This window comes from Sycon ciliatum, chromosome 1, assembly GCF_964019385.1.
Source record: "Sycon ciliatum chromosome 1, ocSycCili1.1, whole genome shotgun sequence".
NCBI lineage: Eukaryota > Metazoa > Porifera > Calcarea > Leucosolenida > Sycettidae > Sycon > Sycon ciliatum.
The window spans coordinates 54072826-54092940 of record NC_088643.1 but is presented as its reverse complement, the minus strand read 5'-3'; the positions used below and the strand labels follow the sequence as shown (position 1 = coordinate 54092940).

The 20115-nt window shown below is 47.1% G+C and overlaps 2 protein-coding genes across 4 annotated transcripts in view; one reads left to right on the top strand and one right to left on the bottom strand.

The window, feature by feature from the left end:
• LOC135831052 (uncharacterized) overlaps window positions 1-4564 on the top strand; it is a 26671-nt gene extending 22107 nt beyond the window's left edge. Inside the window, exons 34-39 of one of the 2 annotated variants that reach the window (XM_065343302.1) lie at window positions 340-420; window positions 534-617; window positions 1255-1418; window positions 2926-2955; window positions 3352-3546; window positions 3868-4564. In XM_065343302.1, coding sequence (XP_065199374.1) covers window positions 340-420; window positions 534-617; window positions 1255-1418; window positions 2926-2955; window positions 3352-3546; window positions 3868-4283 — 970 coding nt within the window. In that variant the 3' untranslated portion in view covers window positions 4284-4564. The remainder of the gene's footprint in view (window positions 1-339; window positions 421-533; window positions 618-1254; window positions 1419-2925; window positions 2956-3351; window positions 3547-3867) is intronic. The other variant, XM_065343303.1, reaches the window with a different exon arrangement.
• Window positions 4565-7156: 2592 nt separating this feature from the next.
• Window positions 7157-20115, bottom strand: part of LOC135831051 (beta-alanine-activating enzyme-like) — a 33873-nt gene continuing 20914 nt past the window's right edge. Inside the window, exons 18-23 of one of the 2 annotated variants that reach the window (XM_065343300.1) lie at window positions 19596-19724; window positions 18737-18879; window positions 11711-11880; window positions 10861-11052; window positions 10235-10378; window positions 7157-9922 (exon numbers count right to left, since the gene is read on the bottom strand). In XM_065343300.1, coding sequence (XP_065199372.1) covers window positions 9212-9922; window positions 10235-10378; window positions 10861-11052; window positions 11711-11880; window positions 18737-18879; window positions 19596-19724 — 1489 coding nt within the window. In that variant the 3' untranslated portion in view covers window positions 7157-9211. The remainder of the gene's footprint in view (window positions 9923-10234; window positions 10379-10860; window positions 11053-11710; window positions 11881-18736; window positions 18880-19595; window positions 19725-20115) is intronic. The other variant, XM_065343301.1, reaches the window with a different exon arrangement.

Below are 20115 nucleotides of genomic sequence, written 5' to 3'. Positions count from 1 at the left end.
TGCTAACTATCTTCGTTTAATTAGCGAACCTGCAACTTCCCCATTGTCAGGCGTAATGATAATGTAGGTTACGGATTTCAACATTAGGATAGAGACAGCTAGCTGTCCAGAGATTCAACATCATTGTACTTGCCGGATAAAGTGGAACTTATTTATTGCAGGGGGGGGGGGGGCATAGCATAGCATAGTTTCCACGGTGAATTCTGTCAAGTCCACAAAGTGTCAGGAATTATGTCCCTCGGATCAAGTTGGTCACGCGGCTTGATATCGCTAAGCCGATATGCAAGATATTCCGATTAGTTGAGGGTGTTATGAAAGGTGTGTTTGTATGTTTTTCAGGCTAGCCGAGGAAGGTATGGATATGAAACCAAACGAAGGATCCCATTTGCTGATGAATTTCTTCGGCACGAAACACACAAGGTGAGCACCGGAAGGAATGGAACAAGACCTGAGACCCAGGGACAGTGATCATCCACGTTTATCATCCTCACTTCGTAATTTAATTCTCTTCTGGGCTCGGTTTCACTGTGCAGCTCTGACCAGTTCCGCCTAGTGGAGTTTCTGGTGAAGCGTGACAAGGTCTGGGACATCAACATGAAGCTGGACTTGGGCTATAGGTAAGCCGGGGCTAGCACATGCAGTTATCATAGTGCTATGGGTAAGCCGGGGCTAGCACATGCAGTTAGGACTTATGGTGATCTTGTTTGTGCGGCGGATTCCTTGAGTAGCGCAGTATTCACAGTACCATATTTTCCGCAGTATAAGCCGCACTTTAAACCGTAATTCACCCCCCCCCCCCCCCGGTAGATGTCTGTAGTTTGTGACGAAAAATCTGGGTGTCACCATGGCTTGCAAATCAGCATTTCCCACAGCTGTTATCAGTTTGGTTATTGTTCTATTCAAGAGGATGAAGATGCAATGCCACGCTTCTTTCAGCCTGTATGGAGGCCATGCTTCTTTCAGCCTGTATGGAGGCCATGCTTCTTTCAGCCTGTATGGAGGTCATGCTTCTTTCCGTCTGTATGGAGGTCATGCTTGCCTGGAGTATGCCGCCTAGTCATGTGTTTTGTCTCGTCATGATGGCATGTATTTGGTGTGAGCCGATTTCTGCTGCGACGTGGTAGCGGCAGCATATGTGAAGACCCAGCACTAGCTGCCAGCATATGATGTCGCGGCAAGATTGGACAATCACAGTCCTCGTCCATGACTCTTTGTTCATGTCTGTGCTATCCTTATCCATGGCTCTTGCTACAGGCCTATTCACTTGGCGTGCGGGAATGCCATGAACTATGACTCGGTGGAGCTGATGCTAGAGAACGGTGCGGATGTCACGTTGGTCGAGGACCGTGGAAGAACGGCGCTGCACATGGCCGCCCAGTCTAACTCACCTTACAGTGCTGCACTTCTCATTCGCCATGGTAATTAGTTCTAGCTTCAAATGCTCACTGTATTGCGTCTATAGTATGTAGCGGTGTCTGGTGAGGGTACTGATGCACATGCAGCTGAACTGCGTCCTACAGGACTCAATTTAGAACATAACACAGTGAGGCCTCTTAATTAAACGGCGCCCTCCGGTGGGCTGGTTTCTGCTGGATGGACGAATGGCCACACATATCGGCAATAGAGAGGTTCTGCAAAACGAAAATGTGTACGAACTTTCGCTCTACGTCACGAAGTGAGAAACTTCGCACGAACTTTCGCAACTTTGGACGCGAAACTTGCAGGGAACGCGAAATGAACTTTCGTAGGAAGTTTCGTGAGATTGGGTCATGTCGTACGTGCACTTGGCGCGTGCAAACTACGAAAATGTGCAGAACACAAAGTTCGTGCGAAAATTCGTACACATTTTCGCAAGGCCTGTCGCGAAACTTCGTTCGAATTTTCGTTGTGCAGAACCTCTCTAATATCCTAGTATTAGAATGCCAATTTTCCGATTGCGGTCAACTATCTGAACTGTTTTAACATTTCGAAATTCCCGGTCCCAGTGCACATAACAAAATTCCCGGTCCCAGTGCACATAACAAAATTCCCGGTCCCAGTGCACATAACGTTAATACTAGTGTGCTGGACAGCATGGTACTGGTGTGCAGGACAGCACGGCGGCGTTGTTAAAACCTAGCTCACGAGTATTTCCACAGAGCTGCTGTTGTGTGCCTGCGGGAACAAGTTGCCAAAAGAGAATGAGAAATGACGAAAATGTTAGGGACTATTCATAAGTTTGAGGGAGAAGAAAAAAGAAAAAAATATGGAAATGTGCATATTTAGGTGGATGGGCGTCTGCTCCCTTATCCCAACCCCCTGGAGACAAACCCCGCGTTTGCACACCGTTTGCAAGTTTGTGCACTCTGGTCCATGGCAGACATTTTTCAAATGACCTCAGTTTATCGTGGCTCACTGATGCCATTGTGCGTATCCAGAGGACACAAGTGCAAAGAACTTGCACATCGCCGCTACGGCAATCGAAGCAGAGCACTAGATGGTAGATGCATGCTACCTGAACCCACTAAGCTGATACCGCACGTGCATGACAATAGCATGGAAGCAAACACCTTGAGTATACTTTTGCCAAAAAATAACGCAATAAAAACGACGCCGTACATGAGTCCACTGCAGCCCGAGATAGGAGTTGTACACTCTTGGTTGCATGTACTCTTACTACTACTATATGCCAGATTCGATTGCTTAGTTCTCTGCTGTCATGATTATTTCTCCACGTGTCGGATGTGAAAAGTTGACAGCACTTATTTTGAAAATGAATCTAGTAGGCGTAGGGGATGGTACATGCAGTACCATAATGGTGCAGCCAGCCAGCCAGCCGATTGAACCAACCACCACCCTGTGAATGTAGAGGAACATCCAAAATTCGAAATGTATAGCTTGCTGTGTGTGTGTGTGTATGTGTGTGTGTGTGCGTGTGTGTCGCAGGGGCAAGCGTCTATGCTAAAGATAAGCAAGGTAAGGTATTTTCTTCCTTTATAAAAACTACTCAGCATTAGGTCTGAAGTTAAGTGGGACACGGGGACCATCTTTGAAGTTGGTAAACTTTAGGTACTTAGATTCGCCAGTGGGATACGTTTGTCTGGTGTTGTCGGATATAGCAGGATTTACTAAACTGGCTTTACTTGACTGTGGGGATTGCGTCGGTGCTGACCCCGAATGGGATACGCTTCAATTTTTTCCTTAATCTGAATCTGTCATTGTATGTGAGGTCCACTTGTCTACCTGCCTGCGTGCATACACCAGTTTCCAATCTTCCTCTTTGTCAATCAAGCTGTCTTCCGTGATTTCCCTCTTATTCATGCACCCATTTGTGGATAAGATTGACCAATTTGTCTGTGTCTGTAACTATAGAGGGAGTAATGTCATGTACAATGATGGTGTTGCCGGGATGCAATGTATATAGTTCGAGTCGCTGCATTGGTTGTGCACTCTCACCGACACTGTCACGGTACTGCACAGGATTATCCCCACTGGACATGGTGCCCGACTACAGCGAGTGGGTAACAAGTGGCCACTTTGATGAGGACACGATCAGACGCTTATCAGGTCAGTGGGCTGCACAGGCCATAGCATGCATTGTATAGTACTCATGCCAGTGTTGCGTATGACCAGTGTAGCAAGTTACTGGCAACAGTATTACTTGTGCTGCGGTAGTTTTCATGAGACGGGTAGTAGGGTGGATGCTGGTTGTGAAATACTCCAGTAGTGTACACAGTAGTGTGTTTCAGGACTCGCCATGCTTAACTCTACTTCACCCCGATGAAGAAAATGGTTCGTGAGCTTTGTCCAATAGGATGTTGGCAACGTGGCTGTATCATTTAATCTCGGTAATGTGGTCCTGTACGGTGATTCTTTGCTGTGCTGTAGTGTACGACATGAAGCAGTCACGGCACCTGATCAGAGCAATCTCCAGCACGGTGCAGCAATCGCTGGACCGTCAGCCACCGCACATGCATCGTCACTTTCATTCACACAACCCTCATGGCCAGGACCTGCATGAGCTGAGAACGATGCTGGCCGCGTCCACTGTGAGGACCACCGCGTCTCCCATGACCGCCGTGCTCGACGAACGCATGCTGCTCGCCTCCGAGCGCAGAAGCAGAACGGAACGGCGCGGTGTCACCGAAGCCACGGCTGCCTTCCCAATGCCGGCCTTCAAACGGTCAAAGAGCCATGACCGCACGTTATCAGCACCAGCTACAGTCTCCACGACTAAGCTTCCTCCCATCGGGAAACTCAAGCCCAGGTCACGGCAGATTGTCAAATCAGTTGTTGGAATTTAATGCCAGCAGCTCTATACAAGAAAGAATATCGATGAGGGTTAACCAGGGGTGGATTCTGGATTTTTCCGTTTCCATCATGTATAACCACACACCCTGTTGCATGTCCCAAGAGAGCCAATGCACAGCTAGCTCTCTGTATACACCCAATGAACAGAAATTAGCCTAAAATGAAAAGAGCTTGCTTGACAAACTCAATAATTCTGAAGTATCCGATTTTTCATCAAGAGTAAGATGTGTGTATATATTTATACTGCTCAAGCAAAAATAGCTTCTCAACAACACTCAACATGTCTTGGTATCTTGAGTTATGACATAAGTGAATGGATTTGTGGGACCATCAAGGGAGTATGAATGGACCAATGATCCAACCATGGGCTTCAGGGAGGCTTGTTGGTGTGGAATACATGCCTCGCACGGATGCCTAATAACAGCCATCATCCTGAGGGAGAGCTGCGCAGGCAGCAATAATTCATCCGTCTTGACTCGAACCAGAATTACCATTACCGGCTGCACTGGCAGCAGCTGTGGAAACAGTAGTGGAATACGTGGGGATGTAACCTGTCTTTCGCAGGTCATCAATCTTTTCATACATGTACTGGATGGGGTCAGCTGGTTGATCCAGTGCCAGGCCGTCAATCAGTTTCTGAACAAACGTCCAGCACAGAAGCAAACAACATACACCACACTATTAGCATGCGGACAGTATAGAGTATAGAGGTTTTGCAAATTTTAATATCATGGGGTGAGTCAGCGGATTTTCTAATGGGTGCTAAGTATGCGGCACGAGTTGCTAGTGCAGCGCTGTGCTGTGCTGCGACTTCCAAGCATCTCTCAACTGATGATGTAATGGCATACCCTCTATTGCTACCACCAGAGGTAGGGTCCAGCGAATAATGCTCCGAAAACGTTTGTATAATGCTAACCATAATGCTCCAAAAACTACCTTATAATGCTAATGTAATGCTTCGCAAAGGGCTATAATGCTCTTGGTTTGAGACAAAAAGGGCTGCAAATTGTCAACTTCAAGGAAGAAATGCACACGGCCTCTGAAGCTGCCGCAATATCTCTCACCAGCTGCACTGCCTGTTAGTACTACGACATGATCACTTCTCCAGTGGCTGCTCTCCCTCATTATCCAGGTAGTGAGAGGTGAAAACCATTATTGCTGGTGATATTGGGATGCTGGAAGCTTATCATGGCAAGCGGTATTCCAGCCTGCAGACAACCCGTCACTGCTTCCACTCTGTGAAAAATGCCTTATCCGAAACAGTCGACATTAGGCCAGGTCGTGAGAGGCGATCACGGATCGAGATCCCTCCCATTTGCGGAAAGCCACGTGGGCCGAAATTATTTTGCCACTCTACAGCTTTTGCTTGTGCCGTCTTCCTCTCCTCTTCGTGTTGTGTAGATAATGGATGGCCACAAACTCATCTTTTTTTTTATAGCACTTGACTGCATTGGCATTACAACTGTCCACAACGAACTGTATGTGCTTCACCAGGAAAGTCGGACACACGCTGATGAGAGCTCATAATTATGGACTTGGTAATGAGTCCATGAGTAATTCTATTTTTTTCGAGCCTGCTGGCCTGGGATGGACTTGGCAAAGGCAGTTCTTTGGAACGCGCTCCACTTTCTGCGCATAGCCGCCCCTTCATCCTGGTCCAACTTTATCAGTAGATCAGTGTGTACTTCAGTATCGCTGCATGTTATGGAGACGCCATCGCCAGAGCCACAGTGAGAACTCCTCTTTGTCTGTCTGCTCCATGATCCATGGCTCTCCATGATTTCTAAAAAAACATCTACTCCATTTAAGTAATAATTTCGGATTTGTGGAACAGCTTTGGTTGGCCATGCTACATTTATGATCTATAGCCGTGGCCAGAGAAAACTGATCCACAAGTCAAACTCAAGACTAAAATAGTGTCATGTTTCCATTTCAAGTCCACAATCAATTACCGTACATCTTGCACCGTCCAAAAACCCATCCGAGTGCCCCATGGGTGCTGCTTTTGGCTGTATATCATGGGTCGGATTTCTTTGGCTTACATCATGGGTCGGATTTCTTTGGCTTACATTATAGGTCGGATTTCTTTGGCTTACATTATAGGTCGGATTTCTTTGGCTGTTTATCATGGGTCGGATTTCTTTGGCTGTTTATCATTGGTCAGATTTCTTTGGCTGTTTATCATGGGTCAGATTTCTTTGGCTGTTTATCATGGGTCAGATTTCTTTGGCTGTTTATCATGGGTCGGATTTCTTTGGCTGTTTATCATGGGTCAGATTTCTTTGGCTGTTTATCATGGGTCGGATTTCTTTGGCTGTTTATCATGGGTCAGATTTCTTTGGCTCCGACTGTACATAACTGCACATTTACCGGTATGTAACTGACTGCATTGCTACATACAGCGGACAAAGTGCTATAAAAGTGTTGTGTGTCCACAAAGTCATGTACCGGTACAATGCGTTCCAATTGCACACATTTCAGACATGATGAGGGTTAACCCGGTTGGATCTCAGGACTGCATGTAGCCGATTGTTGCGAAAACCAGGGATTTCCCGATATTATCCACTATGAAACTCGTAATGCCACTCAAACCTCACATAATGCTCGTTTCGCTCCAAAATAATGCTCCATAATGCTCTGATGCTCAGATAGTCTCATAATGCCGGCATTGTCCGCTGGACCCTGACCAGAGGTGGCATTGTAATGTGAGTGGCCCTGGCAACAGTCAGTAGAACACCAGCCCACATTTTCTCATCAAGTCAAAGCCATAGATAGAGAGATGATTGTATCCGCCGCCGGATATGCTGCGGTTTGTGAGACTTGCGCTTGTTGAGATTGTTTTAGGTTGATCAATCTACCATCAAGATCATCGGAAGCATCATCCAGTGAGGGGAGATAGTGATTTCCATTACTCCATTAGACTCTACTATTATATTCAACCCTCCAACCTTCCATAGCACAACGACAAAACCACAGTACGAAGTAGTACATAGTCATTGCACATCTACCAACTCATAGTCATTGCACATCTACCAACTCTTCATTGAGAAGACAATTTACATGACTAGTGTACAGTCATGTACTTTTTGTAGGTAATACAGCTGGAGGACCTACCTTGAGGACGCCATCAACGTTGTGTTGGTTCATATAGAGCATTGTCACTTGCCGTGGATCTTCAAACCGTCGTCTCGTTGTTCGTGACTGACTACTGCTTGCACTACTAACGTTAGTTTCTTGGTCAGCAGTTTCCGTCGAGTAGAGCGGTAAACCATCCTCCTGGACAAGATTATCACGAGGCCGGGGAGAAGTATCTTCAGCTTGAGTTCCGTCTCTCACTCCAGTCACCTCCGTGTTTGACGAGGTGTCGGATAGCGCCGCGACTGCCTCCGGCGACATAGAAGATGCTCGGGAATCCTCGGAGTTCACTGGCTGACTTACGACGGGGGCTTCATCCCCTATTGGAGAGCTGGGAATTATCTGTATGGACACAACCGGCATGGCGCCTGCTGCTCGTGTTGTCGGTCCAGAACCCACTTCACACGCTGTTGGCGGAGATAATTCCTCATCTCCGTTTCTGTCCGTTGAGTTCTCCTCTGAATCGTCAACGACCACACTTTGCTGCTGGTTCTCGGTGTCAGGATTGGCCGAAGTAGTCAGACAGCCTGCTCCATCACTTGGTTTGCCAGGAGAGGTGAAGGTGGCAGAACCGTCCGAAGACTGTGTCTTGTCCTCCCACTCCGCACTTTTAGATACCGGTGCATTGTTAATGTTGTCCTCTGACGGCTCCATTCAAACGACTCGACGTTATAAACGCGCAAAACATGCGCTCCGCGCGACCAGGAAAGTGGTAACCTTCACACATGAACAGGCAGTCGTGATAAGGAGAGATGGTTTCGGCTTCAGTCGAGTAAACGCGCCTGGGAAACCTGACGATGAATGACTCACTGTTGGTGGAAATCCACCACCCTCAGATAAGTTGAAGCACAGCTAGGAATCAACTTACCTACAGTAACGTTTGTTCTTCACACAACCAGTTACCACAATCATAGTCATACTCCACAGTCCAGAGCGGTAGATTCTACACGGCGGTGCAGACAAGATCCACACTCGACTCCACATGCTTTACTTGTCACCGTCTTGACTCTTGCCTTGGTACCAGGGAGGTTTCTTTGACGACTACCTGCTCGGAGTCAGTTGTCATGACGCCTGCATGGAGGATAGAGCTGGCTGACTGGCAGTGGCAAGTGGCATCACTGCCATCAGATCAGGGATCTCTACCTACACAACAGCTACTATAGTAGACATACTAGTACTAGCCATACTATTGCCATCATTATCATACCGGCATAGGCGTTGTTATCACACAACATACCAGTAAGCAGCAGTGCTTGTGAGTTTACCAGGTACACGTACTGTACATGGCCACTACATAGGTGACCCATTCAAATCAAGACCTGTCCGGCATAAATACGAGTGAGGCCTGAGGGGAGAGATTAGCTGTAGTTCCTAGCACTACCATTATTTTATGCTCAATTACTGGCATATCTGTGGCAGCGGTTAGAGAGGTATCATGCGCACAAGCAGCACGGCAGACAGACCACTCTCACAAAATGACATTCACAAACATAAAGGCAGGGGCAGGTGCATGTATGGTATTTTATCTTTCTTCGCCAATGCAAGCCTTGATACCGGCTTTTAGAAATCATAAACAAAATTGAAAAAATTCTAACATGAAAATATTGTCAATGCAACGAACCTAAAAATGAAACTAGGACACCAAAATCCGTACTAGCCCCCACACATCCTCGCCACACCCTAAACGCCCGCAAACTAATGAACACCCTAAAATCACAACGTTAAAAAAAGCATCTACAACTTGTAAGCCAGTTAGTGCAGTTATAAGGACTAGGGACAACTTGGGCTAGCTTCTCACACGCAGACAATAGAGAAAGTCATCGCGGCAGCCCAGCAGGACAAACGGCCCACAAACAATAGGTGAGGAGAACACCTGGCCAGGCAACTGTGCATCAGCAAGTGGTGACACACTGCTGCTACAAGGACAAGGGCACACTGGAACAATGCTAACTTTTCCCAGTGTCGTTGCACAAACAATGAAAGGTCCATTCCTGCAGACACACTGTTCATGTTCCATTGAACATGGTAGTTGTTCAGCAGCACACGATCCAGAAGGTTCGGATGGCTCGCCACCGGCGCCAGAACATGCTAGCTGATCTTCAGCTAGGGCATCCGCATGAGCGGAATACCTCGCAGCACTGATCACATATGGCGCAGAGTTACTAGCTGCAGAGAGTGGAATTCGGTGCATGACATGACCGGTCATATCAATCACACAGATCTCCTTGTTATGAGTTGGCAAGAGTATACACTCAACGCTGTTACAAGATTGCAAGTGCGAGTTGATCAGCGGTGGCAACACATCGGGAGAATTGCCACCTAGCAATCCACTACTGTCGACATTGTCACCGTGAGCTGAATCTGTCATGCTGCGGCCAGGCACTGACACTGGCGCTGTTGTTCTTTTCGAGACAGAACAGGATTGTGCATGATTGGTGTGTAGTTGTTGGCGTGTTGGGGCTGAAAATACCTGAGCATTGCAGGATACTTGCCACATCTGCAAACAAAGCACGGTACACAACCGCATGGATATGAAACAAAGCGGGTAAGATAGTACACGGATAGTCAACGCTGATGTGTGACTATGCTAGAATGAGAGTCTATGGATAGTCTACACAGATGTAGAACTACACGTAGCAAAGTACAACATACACTCTAGTTAGGTTCCTCTTTCAGGATGGCTGGTCAATGGCTTACACAGGGACCCACACGGTCACCCAACTATAGACACAACAGCAATGTACTTATAAGCAAGATAGCTAGACGAGAATCGGCACAAGCTCTCCAAGCAAACTCCAGCGACACTTACCTTAGAGCCGTCAATACACCTGTACTGCAGTACATCACCATTGACGGCCGTTACACATACACTCTCACTGCTGTTGCCCGTTAGGACAGGTGATGAGAAAAAGGGCACACCATGGTTGATACGCCACAGTACAGTGTAATCAGTCTGTCACAGCAGGATAACACAAGCACGCGCACACACACACACACACACACACACAGCGGAAATATAATAATATCATCAGTAAAAAGGAGACCAGCGCGATACACATTCTCAACCAGAATCTCTCAAACGGCCAGTGACGTTATTCGTGACACTTCAGTGGTGCAGCACGGTCAGTGGAGCAAGCAAGAAGGAAATGGCATGTGTACAAACTTACTTCTTTCCGCGTGCATCCCCCTTTTAACAATACCCATTGTGCTGTGACTGGTCTGCATTGGATGATGTATTTGCCTGATCATTTCACACAGTGCATAAAACCTATTCTTACTGAGTACATTGTGCTCTGTACATACATGACGTTACATTGTAACGCTGGAAGATCACCCAGTGTTGCAAGCTTTGGGAGAACTCAGCACAGCGCTTTACTGGGATCTTCTGTCAGTGAAACGACTAGTAGTACTCCGCCGTGGCGGTAAGGAACTCACCGATGAAATAGCTGAGATGAATCCGGCCAGTGTAGCTGTATACACAGCGCTGTGCTCAGAGTCAACACAGACTTTGGCAAGTACTGCACCACCACCACAGTGAAGCTTACACAGCAGTGAGACACTGCTGCACACATCCACGCCGTCAGAGGCTCCAGAAGAGTAAAGAGCGCCATCGCATATTGAAGACGACTGGAGGAGAATGGGACGGTAGGAAAGAAATGTCACACGAATACGGATGAGATGATCCACACACGTGGAAAGGCTTTGTGCAAGGTGTTAGAAGGGAGCAGTAGTATAACACTATTCCCATGTTCGCAACTCTTGTGAGACTACTGCCATCGCATAACTCTGAAAACAGAAAATGCGGATGCTCCACAAGTTTGGACTGTCTCCTGTATTGATATGCGTTGCCAGGTGACGTGATTCTTTCGCATGTGAGTTTTCGCATTACTTTGAGGATGTCATCGTGGAGTGGTCACATAGGCAAGCGATGCAAGAAATCACTCAGAATGCTGTTGTTTTGCTGCCTACAAAGGGTAGAAAATTATCTACGAATCACACAAGGTAAGTACTACTTCCTTCGCCCCTAGATTGTCCATAGCCAAAGCTTTTTCTTTTCCTTTTTTAAATTTTGGAGGAAAAGGTCTGATGATAAAACTGACTGTTACCACCAGGAGCCCAAACCAGGGACATACTACAAGTAGTATTACCACAGCCTAGCGGTCCTCCAACCACTATTAAAGCTCTGATAAGATCAACACACCACCAGCGACCGTTCAGTATTTTCTTCTGAGCATGTGTACAGTGAATCTTTGAGTGAGAAAAGCCCCTAAGGCCTAACTCATACCTCGCTCTCCAGCTGTAAGCAATAGACGTGTCCATCATGCGAACCACACCATACGTTTCCAGTCGCCATGTCAACCGCTGGAGCGCACTTGACAATGTCAGAGGTCTGCCAGGAAGACAGTACGCCACCGTCGAGCATAGAGCAGGTATATATGCAGCCATCATAGCAACCTGAACAACACAAAGAAAAAAGCAGCAAAGACACATCCTCCGGTGTACAGGCACCATATCAGGAATGAAGTCTGAAGTCAAAAATAAGTTTAAATACCTACAAAGCACTATTGCATTTAATAGGGACTTCAGACCATTCAAAAGTTTCTTTTTCTGCTACTTTTGTCTTGATTGTTGGATAGGCATGATCTTCCCGAAGATTTTGGTCTGGACGACTCTTTCGCTTTTCTTTCCCTTAGCAATGCATAGCAACCACATACCAGATCCACAGAGGCTTGATTATTATTTTTGCTTGAAATGGTTGAATATGATGTACTTATTATTGACAGGGGGGCTTAGTATGGTAGCAATCCCGAGACGGAGACAGAAGGTAAGCGGAGATGATACCATGGTAACCAGCATAGCAACGTGCCAAAGTAAACCAAGTCCCATTTTGATAACAGACCACCAGGGAGACGTACTCAAAACCTGGGAGGTGACACGGCACAGAGTTCCTTGCCCGAGGGCTTGCCTCCCACATCATTGTTTTCTCGGCTCACCTATTTTGAAAGGCCGCACAGGAATCAACATTACTTATGTACAGTCTAGTCGTGGCCAAAGAAATCCGACCCACATGCCGAAAGCAGCACCAAAACTCACGCGGCCTCTGCGGCCCTCGGATGGTTATTGGTTATTTTGGACCGCGTATGATGTAATGGAAATGAAAAGGCGGCGGTACTTTTGACTCGTGGGTCGGATTTCTTTTGGCCAGGATCAGTCATCTTGTTAGTTATCCTTTGCCAACTAGGTCTTTCTCAAACTCCTCTCATGCCCGAACAAATTCTTCTTGATAACAGTGATGACGACAGGCACGGTGATGAGAAAGCAAGCAGATAAGAAGTGAAGTCGGCCATTTTGGATCTCGAGGTGCTGCACTTTGGACAACAGTTCACTTTGCTTTCTGTTGCGATGTTTTTTTTGTGTCTTTGCCTGCCTCTATCAGCACCATGCAGGCTGGCGCTTGATTACTGTGCGTTGTCAAACGAGGCGTGGGGACCACTCGACTCTCTTGATTCTTGGCCCAACTACATAAACTTGGCTGTGATGTCACCATGCCTGCAGATCCTAAGCTTCTCCAGGAGTTTTATCACCAGGATGATCAGAAGGCAGCATCAACATCAGCAACTGACCATGTCCTACGGCCAGCCCAGTCCCCTGCCCTGAAAAGCACTTGTTCTCAATATCTGCTGCACTTGCGCCCCTTTTTCAAGTGCCTGCATTCGACTAAGCGAGCAAAGTTTCCACAAGATGTGGTGGGACACCGATCAGGAGCGCTCACTGCATTGGAAGCCCGGCTGTTGAAAGATACAGTAATCATACTTCCTCCGCGTCATCGAAATTGTCGCAGTTTGACTAGTGACTTGCCACTTGTTACTGACAACTCCATAAGCTAAACCATTCAAAACTTATTACACAGTATGATAGTCTGAAGACTAGAGTAACGTTCCAGGACAGTTGGACTGAGAGTTTTCATGCAGAGATGAAGTCCTCGTCGTCGCTGATGTCAATGGACGCAAAAATATCGTTCCGAAATATTTCAAGGAAGGTTGAAAGTTGGTCGCGCCTCATCTCAGACGCTTTGACTTTCTCCACAGGACAAGAGCTGCTATGTTTGTCATCTGCTAGCTCTGGATAATTTCTACTTCACCACCAACGAAGCCTAGTAAGAATAAACGATCGTTGCGAGGTCGGTTGATTACCGTCGGCGGAACCACCTCAATCTTGAAATGAACTTTTTTTAGCCGTGGCATGCCATTATTTTAGCTGTGTGGTCACAGCTCATGCAGGTAATAAGTGTACTATCATCCAGCGCGCCCTCTTTTTCAGCATCACTGGTACGGCGGCACCTGCGCGTGCATCGCTAGCACTTCGTGTAGAGTCTACACCGTAGTACACGGCTCTTGCAGGTAAAATCATGTACTGAGTGTCTCAGCAAGAGCAACAAATTTTATCGCCGTTGCATGCATTTAGTTTGCTGACCCCTCGATGTTTCTCCGAGCGCTGCTACTTGTTCCACGAAGTCATTCTCACCCCAGCTAAGGTAAACCAGTGATGAGGCTCGAGTGAATGGCCATAAGCACGAGAAATGTGCAGGCTGCAACGCCTGACTGATCTCAGCGAGTTGAAATTGCCATCGCAGCGACATCAGCGAAGAAATTGCGTCTAGTTCAAAAATTTCAGATTCCAATAACAGAAAATAGAACTTTGCCGTCACCCTATACTGATGACTATCGCCTATGTCCGATTCCTTGCCTCTGGTACGAGTGCTGGTGAGTAAATACCCCGTTTTATGTCAAAAGTCAAACTGCGACAATTTCGATGACGCGGAGGAAGTAGCATGTTACGAGAAAGCTTTGTTGACTCTCCATACTCAAGATCCAGGAAGAGGAATATTGACAGCAATGGTACAAAACTTTCGTGAAAAGCAAGCAAAAGCAATTGTTGAAAAATCAGAATCTTGCCGGTGCACATGCGGCGCGGTCTTTGAGGGAAACACTCAGAGAGAAGCACCGAACGAAAGCATCGGCTGTCAGTGTTTGCGTCGTGCCTGTGAAGACTGCAATAAGGGATGCAAAGCTGGTCGATGCCATCGAGCTTTTTTCTGAAACGGAGGTAGCATCACGGAAGCAATGCTTGCAGCTGCTAACAGTGGACAACATCAAGTGTATACTAAGAGCTTGTTCTCAATATCTGCTGCACTTGCGCCCCTTTTTCAAGTGCCTGCATTCGACTAAGCGAGCAAAGTTTCCACAAGATGTGGTGGGACACCGATCAGGAGCGCTCACTGCATTGGAAGCCCGGCTGTTGAAAGATACAGTAATCATAGCATGTTACGAGAAAGCTTTGTTGACTCTCCATGCTCAAGATCCAGGAAGAGGAATATTGACAGCAATGGTACAAAACTTTCGTGAAAAGCAAGCAAAAGCAATTGTTGAAAAATCAGAATCTTGCCGGTGCACATGCGGCGCGGTCTTTGAGGGAAACACTCAGAGAGAAGCACCGAACGAAAGCATCGGCTGTCAGTGTTTGCGTCGTGCCTGTGAAGACTGCAATAAGGGATGCAAAGCTGGTCGATGCCATCGAGCTTTTTTCTGAAACGGAGGTAGCATCACGGAAGCAATGCTTGCATCTGCTAACAGACAACATCAAGTGTATACTAAGAGCTTGTTCTCAATATCTGCTGCACTTGCGCCCCTTTTTCAAGTGCCTGCATTCGACTAAGCGAGCAAAGTTTCCACAAGATGTGGTGGGACACCGATCAGGAGCGCTCACTGCATTGGAAGCCCGGCTGTTGAAAGATACAGTAATCATAGCATGTTACGAGAAAGCTTTGTTGACTCTCCATGCTCAAGATCCAGGAAGAGGAATATTGACAGCAATGGTACAAAACTTTCGTGAAAAGCAAGCAAAAGCAATTGTTGAAAAATCAGAATCTTGCCGGTGCACATGCGGCGCGGTCTTTGAGGGAAACACTCAGAGAGAAGCACCGAACGAAAGCATCGGCTGTCAGTGTTTGCGTCGTGCCTGTGAAGACTGCAATAAGGGATGCAAAGCTGGTCGATGCCATCGAGCTTTTTTCTGAAACGGAGGTAGCATCACGGAAGCAATGCTTGCAGCTGCTAACAGTGGACAACATCAAGTGTATACTAAGAGCTTGTTCTCAATATCTGCTGCACTTGCGCCCCTTTTTCAAGTGCCTGCATTCGACTAAGCGAGCAAAGTTTCCACAAGATGTGGTGGGACACCGATCAGGAGCGCTCACTGCATTGGAAGCCCGGCTGTTGAAAGATACAGTAATCATAGCATGTTACGAGAAAGCTTTGTTGACTCTCCATGCTCAAGATCCAGGAAGAGGAATATTGACAGCAATGGTACAAAACTTTCGTGAAAAGCAAGCAAAAGCAATTGTTGAAAAATCAGAATCTTGCCGGTGCACATGCGGCGCGGTCTTTGAGGGAAACACTCAGAGAGAAGCACCGAACGAAAGCATCGGCTGTCAGTGTTTGCGTCGTGCCTGTGAAGACTGCAATAAGGGATGCAAAGCTGGTCGATGCCATCGAGCTTTTTTCTGAAACGGAGGTAGCATCACGGAAGCAATGCTTGCATCTGCTAACAGTGGACAACATCAAGTGTATACTAAGAGCTTGTTCTCAATATCTGCTGCACTTGCGCCCCTTTTTCAAGTGCCTGCATTCGACTAAGCGAGCAAAGTTTCCACAAGATGTGGTGGGACACCGATCAGGAGCGCTCACTGCATTGGAAGCCCGGCTGTTGAAAGATACAGTAATCATAGCATGTTATGAGAAAGCTTTGTTGACTCTCCATGCTCAAGATCCAGGAAGAGGAATATTGACAGCAATGGTACAAAACTTTCGTGAAAAGCAAGCAAAAGCAATTGTTGAAAAATCAGAATCTTGCCGGTGCACATGCGGCGCGGTCTTTGAGGGAAACACTCAGAGAGAAGCACCGAACGAAAGCATCGGCTGTCAGTGTTTGCGTCGTGCCTGTGAAGACTGCAATAAGGGATGCAAAGCTGGTCGATGCCATCGAGCTTTTTTCTGAAACGGAGGTAGCATCACGGAAGCAATGCTTGCAGCTGCTAACAGTGGACAACATCAAGTGTATACTAAGAGCTTGTTCTCAATATCTGCTGCACTTGCGCCCCTTTTTCAAGTGCCTGCATTCGACTAAGCGAGCAAAGTTTCCACAAGATGTGGTGGGACACCGATCAGGAGCGCTCACTGCATTGGAAGCCCGGCTGTTGAAAGATACAGTAATCATAGCATGTTACGAGAAAGCTTTGTTGACTCTCCATGCTCAAGATCCAGGAAGAGGAATATTGACAGCAATGGTACAAAACTTTCGTGAAAAGCAAGCAAAAGCAATTGTTGAAAAATCAGAATCTTGCCGGTGCACATGCGGCGCGGTCTTTGAGGGAAACACTCAGAGAGAAGCACCGAACGAAAGCATCGGCTGTCAGTGTTTGCGTCGTGCCTGTGAAGACTGCAATAAGGGATGCAAAGCTGGTCGATGCCATCGAGCTTTTGTCTGAAACGGAGGTAGCATCACGGAAGCAATGCTTGCAGCTGCTAACAGTGGACAACATCAAGTGTATACTAAGAGCTTGTTCTCAATATCTGCTGCACTTGCGCCCCTTTTTCAAGTGCCTGCATTCGACTAAGCGAGCAAAGTTTCCACAAGATGTGGTGGGACGCCGATCAGGAGCGCTCACTGCATTGGAAGCCCGGCTGTTGAAAGATACAGTAATCATAGCATGTTACGAGAAAGCTTTGTTGACTCTCCATGCTCAAGATCCAGGAAGAGGAATATTGACAGCAATGGTACAAAACTTTCGTGAAAAGCAAGCAAAAGCAATTGTTGAAAAATCAGAATCTTGCCGGTGCACATGCGGCGCGGTCTTTGAGGGAAACACTCAGAGAGAAGCACCGAACGAAAGCATCGGCTGTCAGTGTTTGCGTCGTGCCTGTGAAGACTGCAATAAGGGATGCAAAGCTGGTCGATGCCATCGAGCTTTTTTCTGAAACGGAGGTAGCATCACGGAAGCAATGCTTGCAGCTGCTAACAGTGGACAACATCAAGTGTATACTAAGAGCTCAGAAGTTAAGGCTACATACAAGGAAAGCAGAACTGATATCAAGAGTCGAGGACGAAGACTTGAGGTATGACTCCTTGCACAACACCATAGAATAACACTCAATACAAGAAGGAGAATTGTATGTTAGGTATCCACTCCTGTAAAGTTCACAGACCATTGAGCTTGTGGAGCCAGCTTAGTTTCATAATGTATGGTGTCTGGTTTTATGTATTGTTCATGGTTGGTTTAGTCCTCAGGATTCTCTATTCACTGGTTGTTCCGCTGCAGGCATGACAGCTCTCACCTCTTACTCTATTGTAGAGATAGGCTAGCGCTGGCTTCTGAGAGTGGCACAACGTCCCGATCTTGCAGGGATATTATGATCCATCTTTCTTAGTCTAGTTCAGCGTTATTACGAGCGTTATCACGAGTGTGTTATCCTCTGTTTGATATGAGTTTGTCGCGCTGGCGTTACATGTGTATATGGACATTACAGTGTAGCGTCAGTCAGCAGAATACAGTCTTCACAGATTCTTTGCTGTTGATACCAACGTAACAAGTAAAGTGAATCTCGGTCCCCATGTTTCGTGAGCTGGTGCAACTTGGGGTAGGTGTCTGTAATCTAACAACTCCCTTCAATGCATGACACCAATGAGCCACATCAATGCACCACCACCAAGCACTCGTCCTCGCCAGTTTCCTCGTCATGGGGCAGTGTATACCCACTCTTCTCATTTTGGTTTGCTTTGTAACGTCTCTGTCTTGCTTCAAGTTACTTGTATCTCTTATGCTGTCCTAACTGCTGTCTCGTGGCCATGGTTGCTCCACGCAGTTTTCTATTCTCTCTCTCTCTCTCTCTCTCTCTCTCTCTCTCTCTCTCTCTCTCTCTCTCTCTCTCTCTCTCTCTCTCTCTCTCTCTCTCTCTCTCTCTCTCTCTCTCTCTCTCTCTCTTATGCTGTCCTAACTGCTGTCTCGTGGCCATGGTTGCTCCACGCAGTTTTCTATTCTCTCTCTCTCTCTCTCTCTCTCTCTCTCTCTCTCTCTCTCTCTCTCTCTCTCTCTCTCTCTCTCTCTCTCTCTCTCTCTCTCTCTCTCTCCCTCCCTCCCTTCCTCGTTCCAAAATCGAATACGCGCCTCCCACCATATGCACAGGTATCCAGTTGCACAATCTACGGTGAAGCCGTCAGCTGGCCCAAAGTCCCTACCAATGTACTAACTTACCGACTATGACGCTACATCCACATGCACTGAGAGTTGCAGAGCCTTCAATGCGATCCGGAAGGCAAGTTCTCCACTTCTCATAGCCAGTTTCAACTGCAGCGCACACAACTTGACCGGAGTGAGAGCTGATGACAACACATGGTCTGCAGCAACAATACAAACAGCACCCACATACACATCCACACCCACATACACACCCACACCCACACATACACGCCCACACACCCACACCCACATACACACCCACACCCACATACACACCCACACAACCACCCACACAACCATCCACACATAAACATCAACAGTTTTGAGTTGAAAGCAGACATGAGCCTTGTGCCCAAGTTTGCGCTTTGAGCTAAACCAACAGCCATGGTTTCCTTCAACCGCTCGTTATTCAGGAAGTGTTTTCAAGTATTTCTCAAGGTATGCTTTATGTAGTGTTGACTCAGTTTGGTTATCCTTCAACAATCATGCCAAAGTGTGTGCATTCCAGGATGCCGAAAAGAAGTTCCCAGAATTTTGGCCCAAGATTCTCATTACCAATGACACAAGAAGTTGACCAAATCCGGAATATTTGCTGCTGTGATGATCCGTTCCACCTCTTGAGGCTGCGGTCAGAGTTTGAAACATAACCGAGGCGTTTAGGCCACGTGCATGTCATCGCCATGCAACATGGGGGTTGACCGCATGGGTTGACCGCATGGACACGTGTTTGGGTAGCAAAGTGAGCACGCCCTAAGAACACACTAACGCGTGCAAAGTCGCGTGTGAATCCGCTGGGCCCGCTTGTCCACTTCTCATTGCACATTTACATGTCGTGTGAATCGCCTGTTGTAAGGTTAGGCCTAACATAACTTACTCGGGATAAAGCACAACTAGTGCTGAGGCATCCACACACTTGTGCAAGTTCAGTTTCCATTCTATATCCAGGGTCTTGGGCAGTGGTGCCACATTGCTGAAGAAATCTCTAGCCAAGGATGAGTGCGCTCTGAACGTACCATATCATGCAAAGCACATGCACGCAAGTGCACGCAAGTGCACACACACACACACACACACACAGACACAGACACACACACACACACACACACACACACACACACACACACACACACACACACACACACACACACAGACACACACACACACACACACACTTGTCAGGACAAAACAAGAGCTTTCGTCATAAGCATACAAACACACGAAAGTGAATAAAATACAGTCCCATGCCTTGGGTGATTTCGCAAACGCCGGCAATCAAATCGACACTCGCACATCTATATCAAGATCCAAGAGTTACGAAACACAGAGTGTGCCGCTCAAATGGGTTGTTTGCACAGCGAAAATTCCTGGATTACACCACTTCACTGATGTAGAGC